Source organism: Molossus molossus, unplaced genomic scaffold, assembly GCF_014108415.1.
Source record: "Molossus molossus isolate mMolMol1 unplaced genomic scaffold, mMolMol1.p scaffold_m16_p_5, whole genome shotgun sequence".
Classification (NCBI taxonomy): Eukaryota; Metazoa; Chordata; class Mammalia; order Chiroptera; family Molossidae; genus Molossus; species Molossus molossus.
Window position 1 is genome coordinate 72,807,278 of NW_023425388.1, and position 14,198 is coordinate 72,821,475.

The window sequence follows — 14,198 nt, forward strand, 5'->3', positions numbered from 1 at the left end:
TGTACTGTTTCTAAATAGTCCTACTGACTTTGTTCTCACTCTCTGCAAATCAGTTTTCTCAGTTAAAACTAGTTTCCTTGTTTTTTATCTTTCACTAGAGAAAATGTTACTTCCTTCATGACAAGATTATCATCTGTGATAAATCTACCCATACATTTTGCTGTATTCTTGAGTTGGTTTCCTTTTACAAATTCGCAACTGTCCTTTTCCCTTATACACCACTTTAATCTTCACAGCTTGTAAGTTTAAAGTTACAAATGAAGCTCAGAGAAATCAAGTAATTAGCTTGTAATTAGTTCAACATACAACAAATAGAACTGGAACCTGAATTCTAATCTGATTCTGAATCTCATGCTCACCTGAAAGTGATTGATCACAGCATGAATTTTAATTTATTGGTGTTTCTACCATGGACTGACTGAAATTTTATCAAGAATAGTTATTTTTATATTCAAATAAGGACTCAGAAAAAAGATAAATTATAGGCATACATAGGAGCATTTATCTTCAATCTACCCATTGGTGCTTAACAGAAAAGTAAATCCTTTTTACCTATTCTATTTTAATATTTAAAATATATACATTATAGACATCTTTAAAAGACAAAGCCCAATAAATAACATGGCAAACCCTTTTCTACACAGTAGTAAATAGGTTTTCATCTTATAAACTTCTAATTATGCTCTTGTCAGTTTGTTAAAATAGGAAAAACTGTTAGTATCTATTCTAACGAATGGCATAATTCAATCATTTATAAACCCTTTCCCCACAGGCACGAATTCATTCTTGCTTTGGGAAGATGTAGGTTTTAAAGCTGAACTGATCCTCTACAAATTACAGATACATAACATTTAAAACAATGTTGAAATGCTAGGTGTTTTACTCCAGTTGGCATAAAAATGTTGAATCTTCAGCTAAAGTAGATGCCATTAATTAGTCTTAAGATTTCCTGTTATATATGCTATAAAGCATCTCAACAGATGGATTCCAGAGTAGGTCACAGCACTGTGAAAAGAAAAGAAAAGTCATTTTCTTCCTTACTTCAGAGACAGTAACAGATATGAACTCATCTAACTTAAAAAATCAAGTTTTTTGTATGAGTTTCCTGTATGAAAGAGAACATCCTAATTTGGCCTACCTTTCCTCTCTTCCCCACCATCTCGTGGTATTCTAAACCTAGTGGTCTGCACTATTTGATTTCCTTTATGATTCTAAAAATTTCACCATGTCTACTATTTTTTTTGTGTGTGACCAATACTTTTTATTTTATTTTTATTTTTTATCCTCACCCGAGGACATTTTTCCATTTTTTGTTCAGCTAGAGCGGGAGGGAGAGAGAGGAAGGGAGAAAGAGAGAGAAACATCGATGTGAAAGGGACACATCGAGTGGCTGCCACCCGCACAACCAACCAGGGCCGGGGACAAACTGCAACCGAGGTACGTGCCCTTAGCGGGAACCGAACCCGGGTCTCTGTGTACCGCAGGCCGATGCTCCAACCGCTGAGCCAAACCGGCCAGGGCACCAATACTTTTAAGATCTTTCTTAAGGGAAGAAGGAAGGGAGGGAAATAAAAGAAAACGAAAACATCTACTCTTAGTAACTTCCAAATATGAAACAGTATTATTAACTAAAGTCACCATGCTGTATATTACATCCAGGACTTATTTTACAGTGGAAATTTTTACTTTTTAATCCCCTTCATCCATTTCTCCCACCACCCATCCCCCACCCCTGGCAACCACCAATCTGTTCACTGTATCTATGAGCTTGGTTTTTTGTTGTTTAAATTCTACATATAAATGACATCATATGGTTTTGTCTTTTCTCTCACTATTTCAATTAGCATAATGCCTTCAAGGTCTATCCATGTAGTTGCAAATGGGCAAGACTTCATTCTTTTTTATGGCCAAATAGTATTCCATTATGTATTTATCCATCTCTTCTTTATTCATCCATTCATGGATACTTAAGTTGCTTCATATCCTGGCTATTGAAAAAAATGTTGCAGTGAACATGGGGGTGCATATATCTTTTTGAATATATTTTCATTTTCACTGGATAAATATCCAGAAATGAATATTTTTTCCATAATGGAAGTACCAATCTACATTCCTACCAACAGTGTACAAGGGTTCCCTTTTCTCCACATCCTTGTCAGCACTTCTTATTTCTTGTCTTTTTGATAACAGCCATTTTAATAGGCATGAGGTGATATCTCATTGTGGTTTTGATTTGCATTTTCCTAATGATTAATGATTCTCAGTATCTTTCCATGTATCTGTTAGCCATCTGTATGTCTTCTTTGGAAGGGTTCTATTCAGATCCTTTACCCATTTTTTAATTGTATAATTTTTTTTTGGTATTGAGTTGTATGAGTTCTTCTTGTATTTTAGGTATTAATCCCTAATCAGATATATGATTTTTAAATATTTTCTCCCATTTAGTAGGTACCATTTTCATTTTGTTGATGGTTTCTTTTGCTGTGCAGAAACTTTTCAGTTTGATGTAGTTCTACTTGTTTATTTTTGTTTTTGGAATCAGATCCAAAAAAATCATCACCAAGACTAATGGCAAGGAGCTTACTTCCTATGTTTTCTTCTAGGAGTTTATGGTCTTACACTCAAGTCTTTTTTGTTGTTGGTTAATCCTTACCTGAGGATATTTTTCCATTGGTTTTTAGGTAGAGTGGAAGGGAGGGAAGAAAGGAGGGAGGGCGAGGGGAGAGGGAGAGAGAAACATCGATGTGAGAGAGACACATTGACTGGTTACCTCCTGCACAACCCAGACCCGGGCTGGGGATCAAACCTGCAACGCAGGTATGTGTCCTACATGGAATCGAACCTGTGACCCTTGGTCCTTGACTGGAAATTGACCTGTGACCCTTTGGTCTGTGGGCCAATGCTTTAACTTCTGAGCCAAATTGACCGGGGCACATCCAAGTCTTTAATCTATTTTGAGTTAATTTTTGTGTACAGTATATAGTAGTTTAATTTCATTCTTTTGCATGTGGCTGTTCAGTTTTTCCAACACCATTTATTGAAGAGACTGTCCTTTCCCCATTGTATATTCCTGGTTTCTTTGTTGTAAATTAACTGACCATTATGTGTGGGCTTATTTCTAGACTCCTTATTCTGTTTTGTTGATCTTTCTCAGGTTTGCTTTGACTATTGACAGTCTTTTGTAGTTCTATATACATTTTAGGATTGTTCATTCTATTTCTGTGAAAAATGCCACTTGAATATCTTCTATTTTCCTTTTATTCCCCAGACTAAATGGTTTGATCTTTTAGGTTGTTCTTTTTATGACAAGATGCAATCTTTTTGATAATTTAGACCTTTTTTCATGATTTAAAAAAATTATCATCACCATTATTGTATTTGTCATTTATCTGTCTTATTATATCCATCCATATCCATTCATCCATGTGTCAGCATTAAAGTGACGACATGGTTCCTCGGGATATATGGACTTTTATGGATATAGGTATGGTATACATCAGTATATAAAACAGATAAACTCACCCTGGCCAGTTTGGCTTAGTGGTTAGAGCATTGGTCTGCGGTTCAGAGAGATCTGGGTTCGGCTCCCGCTAAGGGCATGTACCTCGGTTGCCGTTTGTCCCCGGCCCCGGTTGGTCGTGTGGGTGGCAGCCACTTAATGTGTTCCTTTCACGTCAATGTTTCTCTCTCTCCCTCCCACTTTATCTGAATAAAAAAATGGAAAAATGTCCTCGGGTGAGGATAAAAAACAAAAAAACAGATAAACTCTTTTTGCCTGCATTGCTAATTCCCTTCTTCCTTTTTAAATATGTTTTCAATGATTTCAGAGAGAGGAAGGGAGAGGAAGAGAGAGACAGAAACATTGATGAGAGAGAAACATCAATTGGCTGCCTCCTGAACGTCCCTACTGGGGACCAAGCTCGAAAACCAGCCATGTGCTCCAACCAGGAATTGAACTGGTGACCTCCTGGTGCATGGGATGACACTCAACCAACTGAGCCACACCAGCAGGGCACTAATTTCCTTATTGATAATGTATAGCATTTTGGACTTTTTGACCAAACCTGCCTGCTTGCAAATGGCCTATAATGATTCTTGAGTTATAAATGGAGTTATACATATATAGTTTAAAGGAGAGATACAAGTTAGATAGTCCACACACTAATTATGACACCTTGAACTCATTTGCAACATCACCACTTGGGGTGTGTACAGGAGGTAACTGATATAGGTTTCTCTCTCACACTGATGTCTCTCTCTCTCTCTCAAATCAATTTTCTTTTTCTTTTTAAGTAGGAAAAAGAAAAAAAGAAGAAGGGAATTCCTCTAAAAAGTACTAGGAATATGATATTCTGGGTGATTGGCCCAACCTTGCCACTTATTGACTGACTGACTTTTTGCAAGGAAGGAAACTAACACTTATTATATTGTGTGTACATCAGTCACAATACATTTTATTTAATCCTTCTAACAAGCACATTTTTACTAGTGAGAAAAGACACAGAAATGAAGTAAGTTGCTTTAAATCTAGAGCTAAGAAGTAGAGGAACCATGCAAAACCAAGGCCCGATTCTAAGGCTTATGCCCTTTCCATTCCAGTCAATACCTCTCTGAACTCACGTCACTTCTCTGACTTGTAACGGTGAAATAGAAATGTTTACTGTGAGGATCAATTAAGTGTTTTGAATGATCTAGTGACATAACCTCCCCTAAGATCATCAGTTTTCAGGTATGTCTAGTTGTTCTTAATGTTGAGCCACAATCTTAACCTGATTAGTCCGATGGCACAGAGCTCATAGCAGTGTGGGATTACTGCTTGATCATTCCCTTGTTTTAAACACTATAATTATATTAATGTAGCTCAAGAAAACATTGTCAGTTTTTTTCCTAGCCCCATTATACGTTAATTCAAACTTGCCTTTCAATCAACTACATTATTTTTCAATAAATGCTATTAGACATAACTTGCCCATTTTACATTTGAGTTGTCTTTTGAGCTGAAGTATCACTTCCTTATTATTGAATAGTTAAAATAAACAGCTATTTTTCTATGACAATGCTCAGGGCTCTAAGAATTAGGATTTCATTCCTGCTCTTAGGAGTTTCATTGTATATATGGAACACAGACAAATGAACAGGATAAATCCGCAAAGGTAAGTATAGGGAGAAGAACATTATACAGGAATGAGTGAAGAGATATTTTGACAGGTATGTTCATAATTACAAACAATTTAAATGTAATTTGCACTGGCAAGACCTAGAATGACTGCTTAGAGGAGAGTTTCATATATAACTGTTACTTAGTTTCATTACTTTCTAATAGCAGCTCTCATAGTGTCTTTCACAAAGAAGTTAGAGTGAGAAAATCATCAGGGAGTGGCACTGTATCTCTGCAACAGGTTACTAAGCCCACAGCATACAACAAAAGTACAAAACTCATGTTTCATTGCTAAACCACATTTAATATCTCAAAAACTGACCACTCAGGAAATAATGATTCTGTATGCTACCAATACTTAATTCTAACTTATATGAAGCATTTATTTTTTATAAAATCATCTCTGCAACATCTATAACTGCTATACTTTATTTATTTTTTTATCCTCACCCAAGGACATTCTTTTTTCCATTTTTGTTCAGATAGAGAGGGAGGGAGGGAGGGAGGGAGAGAGAGAGAGAGAGAGAGAGAGAGAGAGAGAGAGAGAGAGAGAGAGAAACATCGATGTGAAAGGGACAGATCTAGTGGCTGCCACCTGTATGACCAACCAGGGCCGGGGACAAACTGAAACCGAGGTACGTGCCCTTAGCGGGAACCGAACCCGAGTCTCCTGGATCATAGGCCGACGCTCTAACTGCTGAGCCAAACCGGCCAGGGCTGAAGCATTTCTTCTTTACATGTGGTTCTCTTAAAGGATTTTTTTTTTTTTTAATCTCTCATAGGCTGAATGAGTTTTCTACCATAAAGATAAGTTGTTTTCTTTGTAACTGAAAAAGGGATGGTAGTATCTTTATTGTGGTTGTTGTTTAGCTGATTCTAAGAAGTAAAAAGTTTTACTTCTGCTGTGGTATAGGGTTGAGCTAGGCTGAGGAAGAAGGAGAATGAACATACCTACAAGGAAGATACAGCAAAATTTGCAGAAGGAAGAAAGAATAGAGAAGAAAAAAAATAAAAGTACTGATGGGTTGGACCAATAAATAATGGCTGAGTTCATAGTCTTCCAAACTCCCTAATTTTACTTTTATTTTCTGTTAATCCTCACCTTTTTCCATTGATTTTTAGATAGAGTGAAAGGAAGGGAGGAAGGGGAGAGAGAGAGAGAGAAACACACTGTGAGAGAGACACACTTATCGGTTGCCTCCTGCACAACCCCAACCAAGGCCAGGATCAAACCTGCAACCCAGATATGTGCCCTTGACTGGGAATCAAACCCTCGACTCTGGTCCATAGGCCACTAACCACTGAACAAACCAGCGAGGGCAAACTTCCCTAATTTTAAGTGATACCTCAGCTTAAGAAACAATGAGTTGCACTTGATTGTAGCCAAAAGGCCAAGAAATGATAAGAAACACTGATATAATACTAAAAGTTGTTAGTATATAAAGCTATAAAAACAATTCAACTCTTACCTTACAGGAAACAACTGAGGAAAACATCCTTGTGTTTTTGTGTCAACAAATTTCTGGATCTGAAGCACTTGTTTTAAAAGATGTCCCTTGGAAGATTTGTCAATTTTTGTTAATACCATCTGTAAGAAAACAAATATTTAAATGTTAGAAATAAAGCATTTTTAAATATTCAGTTTTACACATTTTAGCTACAAATTTTCAATAACTAGGTGACCTGTGCAATTTTCTTAATCTCTCTGTTCTTGTTTCTACATCTACAAAATAAAAGTAATGTACATTCAAGGAATTACTGTGAAGATTAAAAGAGTTAATCTACGTAATGTATAAAACATACACTATGTGTTTGCTGTTTAATGGTGCTTTAACTACATAGGACTATATTACCTTGAATTCAAAACCAGTGAAAAGGACCCTGGAGCCATTATATGCTACTACTATACACCAAATGTTTCATATGATCACTCTATATCTGTGGTCAAAGATATATAAGTGAGTATTATTAGGTTGATTCGTATAAAATTGCCAACTTATAATTATTTTTGACCTGCAAAATGGTTCCATATTAGATGTAATCTAAAGGAAAAATGAGAAATCAGGCTATTTGTAGGTTGTATTCACTATTCCAAGTTATATATAGTTATATTATGAGTAAGTCTAGAACTTACTAGGCTTACTAGTAAATAATTACACTGAATAATTTACTTATTCAAAGACATTTATACACCACAGGGAAGGTCAAGGCATAGCTGATTGCAAAATCAATTAAAAAGTAAAACCTTGATCTGTCAGATTTTCCTGGGGAATTTCTATAAAATTAAGTTTCCTGACATTTATCTTTTTCATTATAAAAAATGTAAATGACAGAGGGAGTGAGAAGCAAAAAGTGTGTGGTTTCTAATGACCTATGAATCGCTCCAAATGGGAGTCTTTCCTTATAAAGGCAAATGCTGATATTTAAAAGGAAACATAATTCCTCTATTACAAACTCTTTATCAAAAAAGAAAGTAATATTACGTTAAAGTTAAAACTGAAGAATATATATATGATTTCATAAACTGGTGCCTATGATACCAAATCAGGAATACTATCGCTTTAAAAAATCTTTTGGCATTATTTAGCCATTTTCATTATGTAGACTATGTTTATCAATCCTTTGGCTCCTCATAACTGTAGGTTATCACTAATGTTTCATAGGGCTTTGCCAACCCCAAGACCTCTATAACTACAGCAATATAAAAAAAGTTGCGGACTAGTAACATGGTTAGATTTGCATTAAACTCCACTGTTACATTTTGGTGGTTTTCTGACATTTTTTTTAAACCAAATTATAGTCAATGGGTTCTTCACTTTTCCTTAGAAAGGAACTTTTAAGAGTTCCTTATTTGGAAAACTCACAAAGCAAAACAAATGTGTATAGCAACCTACTAATCTGTATTCTATTCTAAAGCAAAGAACAGAAAGAATACTGGTAAGATATTCCCAGAAGAAATGTTTGTTTTTTAAGAATACAGTATAAAAATCCTACTTGTGTGTGCTGGAGCCTGCTATGTTCTTATAATGGTTCTTAAATTCCAAATTAGTTTAGAAAATTTTCAGTTTTATTTACATGCTGATAAGTACTATCTGCCAAGCTACTGTTAGAGAGCTACTAACATCCTTTAGACAAATGTTCAAATTGCCATTAAACATAATCATAAAGAAAGGCACTTAGGAACACTAAATAAACAGCTTTTTAAAAAACACTTTATTTTGACTATAATTTTAAAAACCTAAAGCTGAGAAAAGGAAAAGAGAATATAAGTAGCACAGAACTTATTAATGGCTAACAATCAAAAAGATTATTCAAAAGATACTCCTTTATTGCTTGAAGAGGCAAGACCTACTTTTCCATCAAAAAGACACACACACATACACACACACACACAGAGAGAGAGAGAGAGAGAGAGAGAGAGAGAGAGAGAGAGAGAGAGAACTGATATATCTAACTGCAACCATGCTTCAAAAGAAATACTTACCACATAAGGCAATGCAAACTCTTCACACATTTCTATGGCAATATCGTCTGCTTTTTGAATTCCAACAACACTATCAACTAACAAAAATGTTCTCATCAAACTATAAGAATGAAGAAATAAAGATTAATGGCAATTTAAAATTCATTCCTTTTTCCTCTCCAACCCTCACTATACTAATACATTTTCCTTCAACTACTTTTCAATCCAAAATTTAAATATTTCTTTATGCAAAAGGAATTCTCAGTTCACCAGGAAGTCTATCCTATAGTCCAATGGTTAACTAAATACTAATTTATTTCAGTAGCATGTATTGAACATGACTCTATACTTGGGACTTGATACAAAGGTGACTGAGCCAGTTATCTAAGAGCTTGAGCTCTAATGGGAGAAAAAGACATGAACCCAATTAACTATGTTATCATAAAAATGTCTAAATTTTGAAATATTATTTTAAGACTAACAGATAACACAAACCAGACACATTATATTTTGTATTTTCTTCTGTAAATATTTTATGTTAGTTTCTATGTAAAGCCATAAGCAAGATACTACTCATTAACACTTCTTTATACTTCAAAAGTTTAACGTAAATGTTCCTATATAAGTGCAAAGCTTGAAACATACAACTCCCATTTGCCTACCAAGGGAGACAAAATCCATCAATCAATTAATCAATAAATAAGGTAACATTTACAGAGGATGTGATGTCAGAAGTACTTTAAGAGTGATCAGAATTTACAGAAGTTTATTTGGATTTGATAAATACCACATTATCCAATAATTTTCATTTTCAAAATTAGCCATCAAAGAGTTTAGTGTAAAACATTTAGTAAACTCTGCTGAACTACTATTTGTAGTTTCAATTTAGAAAAACACTTGAATTCAGGATTAAGCTAAGGAAAAAACAAAGCAAGCAATAATACCTTGTTCCTAAGTATTATGTTGCAGAATATTATGAGAATAAAATGGACTTTCTAAAAGAAGTCATTTGATAAAACTGAAGTGGTCATTATATGTAGGATGCTCTATTAATGAAAATATACTTTTGGGTTAAATGTACAACTATTATAAAATTTTTTTTCCTTACTTCTTTCGTTCTTTTAGATAGGTTTCTACCATATCAACAAAATCTTCAGGTGCTCTATAGCCATAACCTGGCATGTCCACCAATGTAAAAAATTTTCCAACTTTGAAAAAATTCATTTTCTTTGTGTGCCCCTGATAAAGTAAATGGAAAAAACGAAAGCTTTCTTAAAACATGTTCATTATTTATTTCATAACTCAAAATATTTTCTATTCAATCATATGTATTAACATGTATAAGTATTCTGTATATAATCCCAGCTATGCTGATGATGATACAGGAAAAGAAGATAGAAATGGCTAGAGATAAGCTTAGTTGATACTACTTCTCTCTAATTCATAACTTTAAGAGAATATATATGACTTAAGAAGAACTTTGGATTCCATATTAGAAATATGTACGCAAAATATTATGGAGTCTTTCCTATTTCATTAGCTCTCTCTCAGTGAAAAAGTTAACCTGGTGTGACTATACTAGTCAGTATTCTCTGGTGAGTAATATATCTCTAAAGAGAAATGAATTATGGCACAGGTAAGTTAAATTAAATGCTTACTGTTAGTCAAACAGTCATAAAATCTAGATGCAAAGCCTGATAGTTTATTATGCGCAGCTTACTGCTTCCCTAAAATCAACATGTTTTACATGTTTCATTATATGGGTTTTAGGTCTGTCATTAAACCACTTTTAAAAAGCATGTACAACACTATAAAATATCTGTGCAACTAAAATTGATATACAGATAAGTGGTTTATCCATGATTTTGTCTCTATGAACATTTATTAATCAGAAAAGGACAGATTAAGATAAATAATCTTAAATCAATTGTTTGGAATTTAGAACAAATATTTTCAGAGGAAAGGTGTTGTAAATGGTGCTTAGATTCCCAGTTAGCTATGTGTGTCTCTATAGGAAAATGATTTTAGAATTAGATTAGAAATGTCAAAAACACATCTCTTGCATTGTGCTCTCACAGTAGGAAGGGAACCACTCTACCTAGAAGTGAGAGTGTAGCTGGATTATTTGATGAGGCAGGGCAGGAGGAACGTGAGAAGGATTAACAAATGACAATAATCATCAGTGATAGAATCAACTTTATAAAGAACTAAGGAGCAAGAGAGGACTACTGAAGCCTTCTGGAAGAGTTCCAATTCAAGGAAAGGGGACAGTGAGCATTTGGCTGGTGGGAATGTTTTGCCATAGATAGATAATAAGGTGAGGGGAACTAAGGCTAAGTATGGAAGAGAAGGTATCTTAGATGTTGGTCTGCATCATTAAGGAGGAAGTAAAGGAAATTAGAAAATGACAGAAAGCTACTACAGCAGACTGGCTGGGTAATAAGCACATAATTTGGTTAAGTGTAGACTGGGGATTGCCTGATTGGTGTATAGGTATGATTTAACAAGGTATAAAAGATTACAGGAGGAAAAAAATACTTTAATATTGTTTCCTCTGAAATCAATGTAGAACTAAAATGACCATTTTTTAGAAGCAAATATAGAACAAACATAGAACAACTCTTTGGAAAAGATTTAGATCAAGGAAGATTTCCTCAAGATATTGGCAAGACTACTAAAATAAATCCAGATGTATTTCCTTTTCTTCAAAGAAATACACAGGCATTGATGAACTATCTTACTTTACTACATGTTTGAAAGAAATCACTTTTCTAGGAACTTGGCAATTATGATTTCTTGTACCTCCCAACATTTATTATTCATCTTAGTCAATTCAGAGATAGTACAGGCAGATTTTAAATTTCAACATACCGGATTTTTAGAGACTCTGACTTCAACCTCTGGAGCCAATGAAAACAAAGCCTTTATTAGAGAGGATTTTCCAACATTGCTTCTGCCTATAAAACACACCTTATACAAAAAAAGAAGAGGAGCTGGGTGAAAAAGGTGAAGTGATTAAGCAAAAATAATAAAAATAAATAAAATAAATATACTCACAGACACAGACAATAGTATGGTGATTATCAGAGGGAAAGTATAATGGGAGGAGTTAGAAGAGGGTAAAGGGGGGATAAATGGTGATGGAGAGACTTGACTTTGGGTGGTGAACACACAATACAATATACAGATAGTGTATTATAGACTTGTATACCTGAAACCTATATAATTTTAATAACCAATGTCACCCCAATAAATTCAATAAAAAGATAGAAGATAGTTGAGTACTATTTTAACATATATATATATACACACACACACACACATATATAATGTATTAGCTGCAAGAACCTGTCAAACTATTCAGTCTTGCCTAGCCATTAAAAGTGGCTTATGCTTAGTCAAACCTCAAATTCTAACCTATAGCTACTATGTACTCAATCATTTAAATGTTCCAGGTGCTGTTCTAAGCATTTAACATATATTTTCTTATTTACCTTTTACAACATCCCTATGAGATAGGTAATATTATTACCCTCATTTTATAGATAATAAAACGAGGCAGAGGAGGTTAATGAACTGGCCCCAAATTAAACAGCTAGAAAGTGACTGAGTTGAAATTTGAACTCAAGACATCTTGACAGCCCTCCTGTCCAGGGCTGATTCCTATCTTGCACCCTGTGCTGCCAGAAGAGGCTCTGGCCCTGTTACCCTGAACTGGAACACACAGCTTGGAAAATAATTACCTTACCTGTTTTTAACTGTTCAGAAATGTACATATAATTCACATTTACTTCAATGACTGATATCAGAAATGTTTTGGGTCTTTATATAGATTTTAGGTGATGTTTTGGGGACCAGAAATATGCCATGGGAACATAACGCTTGTTTGTTATCAACTAACCTTTGGTAAAATTGATTTCGTTATATGTTATATTGTTTCAAGTCTCAGTTTCCATGAAACTAGCATGAGGACTTACTGTATGTAAGAGATCTGAGGTTTACTTGACCAAAGAACAAAACATTATCAAACTGCAGTACATGCATAAAATGTACAATCATGGAATGCCATTAAAAGTTGTTTTTTAAAATCTACATTATTGCCATCTAGGTATCATTATTTTTTACACGATAGGAAGTTTCGATTGGGTGAAAATTACATATTGAGAAGGATCCCATCTTTCGTGAAAATTATACTTCTCACATATTCTTCACTTTGTTCAATTAAATAGGACAAAAACTAAAAGGATACTTTTTGAACGCTCAGTCTTCTACATTATTACCAAAATAACTGAAGCTAGATTTGCTTACTTAGTTAAAATAGTAATATGCTTCCACACGACGTCAGAAAAACTGGTTTTGTCACAAGAAATAGGTGACGGCCCATTGCTCCCAAGCCTCCACCACCTGCGGGCAGCTGCGCTCTCACCTCGGGGCGGGGCAGGTCCGGGGCGTGGTCGAGCCGCACGGCCGAACTGAGGTACTCGACGCGGTTCCGGGCGGAGGCCGTAAAGAAGCTCTCCGCCCTCGCGATGTCGTCCAGGCTGGGGTCGAAGGTGTTTAGGTGAAGGTCGGGTTTCGAGTCTGGGAGGAGATACCGCTCGAGTTCTTGTAATGGGAACACGAGCTTCGTCAATTGCCTTTTTGGCAGCTGTAGCACCTCCGTGAAGGCCTGGGACTTGCTGTAAGCTCGGCTCAAGCGCCCCAGCGCTGCGGGCATCTCAGAGAGCCTGCCCATGCAAGGTAGCACCCCGGGAGCTGCCATTTTCCCTCCCAGAAGCCCCGCAGCAGGACCTCAATCCGAGCGTCTGGGCTGCGCGTGCGTGACCTGTTCCTCTAAGCCTGCTGGGAATTGTAGTCTCCAGTGTCTCCTTCCCGCCCTAAGGTCTTTGCCTCTAGGGAGCCGGGGGCAGGCGTTGCCCTGCCGGGGGAAAAACCTGCTAGGTGCTTTCTGCGCTCTGTTTTTGACTCGTTTGTCGCTGCGGGGAGGCTTTTTACTGATTTCCAGTGGTCTAAAGACGCACCTGGCTCTCAAGGGAAGGAGAAAACGTGGGAAGCTGTGGTGGATTTCAGGCCCGTTTACTCTTCACAGTTTCTGGTGGTTCACGGATCTTTGACATGACTTGGAAAAACTCTTTTTGCACGAAAAAGGGCTGGCAAGAAATGCGGTTGAAACGACCTCTGGTTTACAGGGAAGGAACGGTTTATATTTACGTCTTTTCTATAGCTGCAGGAAATGTCATTCAATTTTAGAGATTTCTTACAGAATAAAAACAAATTCAGTTTTGCACAGGTGTTACAGGGTTGTTTCAGGAAGTTACATAAGGACATCTTATTTTAAAAATTTATTCTCAATTCAAGGCCATCAGCGCGGGAATGGGAGATACAGGTATCATGATTAAATGAATAACTGAAAGATGTTCCTGCTTAAAAGACTATAGGTCGAAAGAAACATCACCACCGAACAGCAGAGCAATCTTAGCGCACAGCCTCTTGAGCGATTCCCAGGTTGTTCAGTGACTAATCAGGGCACTTCTTGAATGAATGTCATGCAAAAATTAATAAACAAGGCCAATAACT

General features: G+C 35.9%; 1 protein-coding gene across 1 annotated transcript; it reads right to left on the bottom strand.

The window, feature by feature from the left end:
- Window positions 1-902: 902 nt before the first annotated feature.
- GTPBP8 (GTP binding protein 8 (putative)) lies at window positions 903-13,383 on the bottom strand. The gene is made up of 6 exons (XM_036243336.1): window positions 13,048-13,383; window positions 11,493-11,591; window positions 9,730-9,860; window positions 8,643-8,742; window positions 6,628-6,746; window positions 903-1,005 (listed from the first exon to the last, which is right to left on the bottom strand). The coding sequence occupies exons 1-6, from the start codon at window positions 13,381-13,383 to the stop codon at window positions 930-932; spliced, it is 861 nt and encodes a 286-aa protein (XP_036099229.1). The 3' UTR covers window positions 903-929.
- Between the last annotated feature and the right edge of the window lie 815 nt (window positions 13,384-14,198).